We start from the raw sequence: 9,331 nt of genomic DNA on the forward strand, positions 1-9,331 counted from the left end.
ATAATCTATCAATTACAATAAATTGATTCAGATTTATTCAACTTTGCCCTGGATAAAAAAAAAAAACCCAGTCAAGTCATTTCCTCATTTAAACTGGGAATTCAAAGAAAACTGGACAGAGTAGCAAGGCTTTTATTGTTTGACGGACTCATATAGGTTTTGAGCTGGAATGTTCGCATAGCCATTTAGGAGCAGCACGTCTATATTGAAACTGTATGAAATGAGCATTTCTACCATCATTACAGGCAACTCTAGTACATTGGTCGTTTTGCTTCCCTCGTTTGTCAACTTTTGGATACATCATAGATCGTTGTGTTTATTATGATGAGCAAATCAAACAGGCAAAACAAAACAAACAAAGCAACAACAAACAAGTAAACAACAACAAAAACAACAAAACAAACTAACTACAAAACAACCATTCTAACCAAAACAAATCATACAACAAACACGAATAGGAGAAAGGCTTAGATGATCAATCATTTAAAAAGCTAAATCATTCAACAATGAACTGTTTTGTCGAAATATTGTAATTGTAAAAACAAATGATATCGGTTAAGCAAACAGGTGAATCGTGATCTCGGTCTTTCATCATATACGTTTTTCAATATCACTGACATTTCATTTGGCCTTGATATGTAACCAAACTTGAATGTATCTCTTTGTACTTCACATGAACGTGAGCTCTCCACGCTTATCATCTGTATAATCATTTATATTTCCGTTGGTCCGTCAACTCTCTTAATTGTCGACACCAGTCGGGTAATTGAACTTTGAATAACAGGTCTATTTCTGTGCCCTTTTGAACGCAGTTGGTCCTTGAAGAATACAACTTTCAAGCAAGGTTCATTTAGTTGTTTTTTAAACAACACAAAACAAAACAAAATGAAGGAAATCAAGACAAACAGGAATAAAAAGACCGACTAAAAAAGAAGACAGCCAGGATTTGGGGGTAGCTACTCAGATGTCATTTTTGATGATCAGGGCCGTCGCTACACCATTTAGAAAATGGGTAACTAAAAAACTTTTTTTTGTTAAAGTATAAAAAAAAAGATTTTACTAAATAAATAAGTGAAAACGAGGGGGCTCTAGATTTTCAAAAGTTTCGACAGGGAAAAAAGTTCAAACGGAATACAGTTTTGCCGACAAAACGATCTCCGACATGAGTTTATGATAGGAGTACGGGATCAAACCCCACATCTCCAACTGGCAACGCCCCCCCCCCCCCCACACCTTTGCATGTCCGGTTAGCAACAGTTGTGTTAACTATTTATAAACGTCTCTTAGATAACCGACTACCGTGCACCACGAAAAAATAGTTCATAAATGTAATTTCACATTTAAAGCGATCGCTTAGATACGTTTTATTTTTACTGTAAAAAAATCACACAGAACAGTTTGAAGGAATGAAAATCTGATTCCGTAAATGTGAGCTTTTGCGGTTCGTTACGTACAGCTATTTTTATGACTCAGGTCTGGTTTTTAATCATTATTCATCGCTGTGGTATAGAAAAGACACACTCATATACAAGAAAATTAAATTACAAAAATGTAGTATAAAATGGATGACACAGAAAGGTTGAATAGACGTAGAGGCCTCACGTATAATATAAAGAACAACTTAGACTAATTATACATTTAAAATAAATATATACTTATGAGTAAGTAATGTATGGCATCAAGGTTTAACCAAAAAAAAGTATATCAGAAGGGGCCGTTAACGAAATAAAAATCATTGTTATTGTCATTGTCATGCTTATTTTCCCAGATTAGTTTACAGAAAAAAGGAGAAACGGGGGAAGTATGACAACGGGAAAAGGAAAAGGGGGAAAAGCAGACATCTTGGTGACGATGGTGCTGCTGCTGATGAAGATAAGGATGATGATGGTGATGATGATGTTGATGACCTCCACATAGTCAAGAATAACAACAAAGAGAACCCTGTAAATGATGATTTCTTCAAGCTGCTATATACCTACTCGAACAATCTTGAACCTAAAATAATGGAAGTCATTCACAGGTCAAGAATAGCTATGACACCAGACTAGCTTTCTGCTGGTTTCCGACTCGTCATGGTTGTGTCTTGGAGTGGCTTCCTTCCTGCTATCATTAGCTTGTAAACTAAAATCGGCGTCTTTAACTCAATCCTTGTCGAGGAGAGGGTAGTTTGAATGAGGGATGGCATTGAGGGGGTTAACAGTGGAATCATGCCATTGTGACCCAAACCACTGACCCCGTACAGGTGCAGCTGTAATATTCGTTGGGTTCACACGAATTTCCGTTAACTTTAGGTTTAGCTCGTTGCTTTAAACTTGGAGGTCATCTTGTCAATTACTATGTGGACTCACTCGTTGTTTATCGAAGATTGAATTTAAACCAGGAGTGATCTTGGTTGACGAAAAAAAAATCGAGTAACGGGTGGAGGGGGGGGGGGGGTGTGTCCTCACTCAAAGTAATGAGCCATGCGGACCCAACTACCTTCGATACGTTACCATCTTGTAGTTACAACGACTGCTTACCCTGCTGGTGGTTTAAACTTCAAGCAGTCGTTGTTCCGATGCTGCGTGAACCCACATAGCGATGCGGTGTGAAAATAGATATAACAAGTGCGAAGTATATTAAAATAAAAAAAAATGACAACAGACCACTAACTTTCTACTCCTTGTGCTATTGTCTTAGCCAGGTTCCCCACTTGATTTCCGTGGCAATCCTCGTCTACTTATGCATAACTGTATCCCATTGCAAAAACGGATCGAGTTAAGGGCGGAGCAGTTGTGTGCCCCTAATTTAAAGCCCATTCCCCCCAAAAAACAAAATAATAACGAACAAACAAAACAACAGCAATACTACACAACAAAACTGAGTCTCGCACACGGGACCAAATAGCTGATGAACATGACACACTGTCCGTCAATACTATTTAGCACATATAAATGTTCGCATTCTAGTGTAATTTCTTCTATAACTGAATGGCAATCAGATTGTATGCGATGGACTGAAGAATAAGAATAAGAAAAGGTAATTAAACAGTTTAAAGAAGAAAAAAGTTCCGACTTCCATTTAAAAAAACAAAAACGTATATAGTTAAAGGTCCTGTAGACATCATGGAAGGTGATCTTTACCAGTGCAATGCGATAAGTGTAATTCATTAGCAGCCAAATCTTAGTAGAATGAACTCGGCGCTTTAAGACGCATAGCGTCATCGCAAGGCCGGCCGACCGGCCTTCATTGTGTTGCATGCTGCATTATCTTCAAGGCGTCGGAAGTGGCCGGGTGCAAGGATAGACATCTAACCTTAAATCTTTAAAAAGAGCCTGCTCTCTAGACACTTTGATAAAATGAGATCATGCCTGCAAGGATTTATAAATCCATACGATGTTACATATAATCACAATGATTCAAAGATTACGGGAATTCATTGATTATGATTTTTTTTTTTTTTAATTTGATAACTCTATCTCTTATGTCTATTAAGATGGTATAGCACATATTTCTCAAATGTCTCAAAGCCGTACGCTCTTTTAAAAATGTATTTTGAAAGATTAAGTTGATAGAACAAAAAATTATTATTTTTCGACCGGGCACAGGTTCAGGAAAAAAGTATGTACGCGTTACTATTAATAAATCAAGCTAACCTGACACGCCATTACTGTAAGACAGCTTTGTTAAGTCTCCATTTTCTGTAACATATAGGGGCAGTAAGAGACTCGCTTCTCAAATATAAGGTGTAGTTTTCCCCGAATAGTAGGGGGAGGAGTTGCAGCCTCCAGCTCCCCCCTCACCCGTACGCCTATGTTTATATCGCTTTCAAATTTCTCATTGACATTATTGGTGCCCATCTCTGCCTGTTAAATATGTAAGACTTGTTTCAGAATCAAAATGCTTACCAATGAGGATCGCTCACTTGAAAAGATTGTTTTCCTATTCCTGTCATTCAAAGGTCATATTATGTATTTAACCTTTTATGTCTGTATGCCATTATCTGTCGGAATTTCTGCTCTCCGTCTATATCTCTCTCTCTCTCTCTCCCTCTCTCTCTCTCTTTCTCTCCCTCCCTCCCTCTGTCTTCCCCTGCTCCCTCTTTCTCTCTCACAAATCTTTTAGTTACTAAGGCAAACAACACGATTTAGAGAGGTTAGAATATTGGATGCGGCATTGAAATATGCGAGATTTACACTATTTATATTTTGGAAAGTATTCTTATATGTTGACCATTACAACATAAAAATGATTAATACACAAGTGGTGAATTCGTATTCGCATGCTAACATTAAACATTCTGATTATGTTCCTACTACATTTTAAGCAAAGCCTCCTAATGACTAATTTTTACGTGTCATTATTACTAGTAACATTATAACAACAAATGCACACACTAATACACCACAATTACCTTTGGTCTTTAGTGGTAGCACATATCAACGTGAAAGAACTCAGTACTGTACTACTGATATGTGTACATCTTCCGCTTGCTAACATCCGTTGCACAAGGTTATTTCCTTCCGGTGTCATCAGCAGATCCCACGTTATCTCTCTCTCTCTCTCTCTCCCTTTCTCTCCTGTCTCATTCCAAGCGTCTTCACTATCTTTTCACTTATATATACCTTTTCTTTTCTCATACTCTTTCTCTTCATGTTGTATCCCTTCCTCCCCCCTCTCTCTCTCTCTCTCTCTCTCTAATCTTTACATGTCTGCTCCTCCATTTTTGAAACATCTATACTAAGTTGTGTAATACACTCATCTTTCTATTTACAATGTTTTCTTTTGCTCCTGAGTAATTGACTGATTTATGTATGTATGTATGCATACATGTATCTATGTATGTATTTATCTGTCTATTTATTTATTAATTTATTTATTTATATATTTTTTTGATTATTTTCCAAATTCACTAATTTATTCATTTATTCATTTATTCATTTACCTATTCATCTTTGTTTCGTTTTTTCATATCTTATCAATTTATCCATTCATATGTGATCAACTTGGTTGGTCATATAGGTTTATGGAAGAATCAATAAAATAAAATAAATCTTTCTTTGAATTCAAGTGAACTAGCAAATTTTTCCCTAACCATCCCATATAAATGTGTTTTCCATGACGTTATATAGGACGCGTTTTCTGACTCATCATGTGGAAGAACCATAAGTAAAATGATCGGGATGAATCGTCATTTTTCTTTTCTCGTAACCGCTTTCTTTCCTCATCTGCTTATGTGTACACCAGATGACCTAGTAATTATCACTCGGCAGTAATTAAATCTATGCATTTATGAACTCTAAAATAATATTCTATCAAGATAGATTAGGTTAGAATGTCAAGATAATAAGTAAGTCAGTGATAGGCCACACGAAACGGAACACTTCTTTTCACACAAAAATAACTCATAATAGAAAAAGAATAAAATACATCCGTTCTGTACGTTACTTTATTAATCTTTATTTACATCTTTACAAGATCTATACAACTACACTATTGTTTTTACAAACGTAAATATTGCTCATTACATATACAATTTATTTATATCCCCGTATAGTTCTATCATAATATTACATTAATATACAATATAATTCCTTAGGAACAAATATCTTACATACCTTTTCTATACATATTTATGACGATGCCGAGTTCAACATGCCGGCTAAAATGATTTTGTGCTGCAAAAATGTCATCAAAAACGTCGGTTCAAATTTCCTATCAAATATAACTTATAAAACGCATCCGTTTTGCTTCCAGCGTCTTTCTTATCATGCTTATACTATTAGTTATTCAAATTACCAGCATTTTTTTTTTTAAATGAAACATGAAACCTTTCATCCTGCACTACACTGAGAATTATGTCCTGATAATAAATAACGTGATATCACTTATTAAATTATACAAACATGTATTAAAGGCAGCTGTTATCGTAAACATCAAACATTCTGATAAAAGAATCATAGTTTCATTTAAAGATTGCTTTAACTTTTCTTAACTTAAACTTAATTTAATTATCTATGTTTTGTTGCATCCTGGTTGAGTATTATGATTGTTCTAATAATTATTTCCCAATATCAGTATTTAATTCATTGAGAAATAAAAGTAATATAATGTGTGATAGGAGAAGTAGAAATATCGGGAGATGCATCTGATTACGGTAGAAATAATACTAGCGATTACATTTAGTGCAAGCACATTCATACGCATGGATCGAGAACTAAACAAAATACACGAAGATTTTCAACAAAATTAGGAACAAATCAAGAGTGTTAACTAGACGAATGAGGAGGAGTACGAGTGAAAGGGAAAGGGAAAGGGAGGAAGAAATGATAGGAGACAACGTGTATAAAATGTACAACGTGTAGAAGGGAATCCTGAAATGATACTTATACAAAATGGACAGAGGTAAAGCAAGAGAAAGAGTAAAATTAGGAGAAAAAATAGACATATATAGGACGGGAAAGAAACTAACAGAGTTAAATATCGTACAGCTAAAAGGGAAACAAAGCATATTGCATTATGAAGTTGATAAACTCTAGGATATGGAACTTATTCATAATTCATGTAAGTACTTTTTATAAACTCATTATGCGTTATAATGCGGGATATTTCATAATTCGACCAGAAATATTCGTAAGAAAGTTGAATTCATGAATAATGGAACCATTGTTTACTTTTGTATAAGTGAGTGGTTATGATAAGTATGTTAGGAAAGATAAATGGATTCTTAAAACGCTGATGACGTTTATAAACACACACACATAACTATCTTTCAGACGATAGATGGATAGATACAAAATTGCACAAAATACAGAAAGAAAAAGCAATCATAATATTCGATACTGTCACACGTTATAAACTAAACTGACTTTTATTGTACAATAGCAATTTACCTGATCGGTGCTATAGAGACAGAAATTATATTATTCCAGCGAATATGCTGTCATTTATACATGTAGTAGAGAAGAGATTACTGATTACAAAGTTTGCGTCTTACTGTATTTTATTTGTGAAATAATTTGGTGTAGAAATACGTTACGAACTTATCTTTCGGATATCTGGGTAATAACATTAACTTGATGAAACTGTATCTGATTAAATATTGCTTTATATTCTTCTTTTGATATTCCGACTTATAGCTACGTGGTGTTAAACTTCGGTATGTTTAGCAAATCTTATATTACTATTGTTCACACTAAAATTCTGCTTTTTAGGGTTGTAATCGAATTCAGAATCACTATCACTGGTGTCTGATATTTCCTGCCTTTCCTCTTCGATTTTATCATCGGTAAAAGCAAGATCGGTCTGGCTGGCATGGGTCGTGTACTTCTTAAGAGGTGGACATTCCTCGTACTTATGCTCGCTTGGCTGTCGGGTAAGCGTAGATTTCTCGCCTGGCGGTGTCGGACTGCCTCTCTTCGGCGACCCTTCGTACGTGTTGTCCGTGGAATGGAACCGGTGAAATGGAGATCGTTCCATGTCGTCCATTTGGATCTCCTTCCCACACTCCTTCCCGTACTCCTTGCCGCATTTTCCGCCTAGTTTGCGAGTTGGTGAGCCAGTTAGCTTGGGGTTGGTCTTGTACTCTGGCGACTCTAAGGATCTCAGGTGCATAAGAGCAGTAGCGGAATCGATGCTCTGGGTATCGTATGACATGGTGCTGAAGTTGCTCTGCATCCGTCCTAGGGAGTTGCCTCGATGCTCTGGATCAGGGGTGTTGTGCCGGGAATGGAAGATGATGCTTTCGGCGATCGAGCGGGTGTCATCAGGGCCGGACATCATCGTCAGCTGGATTGGTGTTTCCCGACGCCGGCTGAATGCGATGTAACCCAGGATAATGATGACTACCAGGAAAGCGGCTGCGATGATTATGATGATAATATGCATGGTGGTCAACATCATCGGTCCTGTAACTGGCGCTTTCGTAGGCGTGGGTTCGGTTCCTTCGGGTTCGGGTGCGGTTGTTGAATAACACAATGCATTCGGATCATCGTTCATAACATTGATTGTAATAGATGTTGATGCTTTTCCGATGGTATTGTTGGCCGTACATGAGATGACGGCACCGTCGTAAGCCATGTCGACTTTTGTAAGGATCAACTGGTCTTCTAAGGAATAATGGTTCATTCCCTTCGAACATCCCTGCGCCTCTGTCACAGTCCAGGTGTACTGAGCCTCAGGGTTAGCAGAAGTAGCGCAAGTGAAAACAACTTCTTTAGTATTGACTTCGACAACTGCCAACGATGAACCATCATATGGAAGCTCTGCAGAAGTTATCGCAATGTCCATCGGTTTGTATTCAACAACCAGAGGACCCACTTTACAGTATTCTGGCTGATCTAGTAACTCTTGGCTTAATGTGCAGCGGAATACCTTCCCGTTATCTTCCTTCTCAAGCGTCTTTTCGTAATTGAGCCTGATATCGTTGCCCACTTTGTCCGTGGTTTCATTAACAGGTGACAAATCGTAGGTTGCACTGAGAGACGCAGGTGGGTTTCCGAGATCAGCTTGACAAACGAATGTGATTGTGTACCCAATGCGCAAGTCTGAAGATTCGGGTATATAGCACAAGAACGACGAGAGAGAAGGTGAATACTCAATGCTCACTGTCGCTTCTATTGAAGTATCTATGAAATCTCTAGAGATAGCCTCTTGAATGATACACTTATATGCTCCTTTATCTAACGAGATGATGTGTTGGATTTCAAGAGAGTAGTCTCCTTGATCCCAGTTGCCTGTCAAGATGTATCGAGACGTGTCCACATGCCGAGAATCGAAGCTCTCGTTGTTATTGCGGGTAATTCTTGTTCCATCTTTGAACCAAGCGACAAGGTACCCTCCGGATTTGTCACGGACCATGCATGTCAACCGCACGGTCTCCCCGAAATTTGCAGTCTGGTTCTCAGGTCCTCTTGCAATTGTAGGAACTCCTTGGCAGGGTGTTAGTCTGGCAGTATAGATGAGAAGAAGAACCAGGGCACCTGGTATTCCTGTTCCTACCACTTCCATGTCCAACAGAGAGTGTTCTTTAAAACGTATAGAAAGTTCTACCACTTGTATGCTTTCGTTCGTTTAATTATTCACTGGTTGCAGAAGATATGCGTTAGAAGAGGTTTTGTTTTATTACAAAATGTTCGAGTGCGAAATGTCTAGAGTTTATTAATCCAATATGGCTGCCAAATTGACTTGAAAAGACGAATAGGCTACTCTTTGCTTTAGAAAAATGAAACCAACTATACTGGGTGTGACAATACAGCTATTCAAACAATCGATGCTTTTGGATCGGTAGGTATAGACAATAATGGCTTCATGTCAACTGACTCCCAAACAGCTATACAAACCTTAATCGACA

At 37.4% G+C, this 9,331-nt stretch overlaps 1 protein-coding gene across 1 annotated transcript; it reads right to left on the reverse strand.

Annotated features, from left to right (window-relative positions):
- Window positions 1-5,401: 5,401 nt before the first annotated feature.
- On the reverse strand, window positions 5,402-9,331 carry LOC115928278. The gene has a single exon (XM_030995356.1). It carries the CDS (start codon window positions 8,986-8,988, stop codon window positions 7,129-7,131), a length of 1,860 nt encoding a protein of 619 aa, XP_030851216.1. The 5' UTR covers window positions 8,989-9,331; the 3' UTR covers window positions 5,402-7,128.

Source organism: Strongylocentrotus purpuratus, unplaced genomic scaffold (genome assembly GCF_000002235.5).
Source record: "Strongylocentrotus purpuratus isolate Spur 01 unplaced genomic scaffold, Spur_5.0 spur5_scaffold_21, whole genome shotgun sequence".
Lineage (NCBI taxonomy): Eukaryota > Metazoa > Echinodermata > Echinoidea > Camarodonta > Strongylocentrotidae > Strongylocentrotus > Strongylocentrotus purpuratus.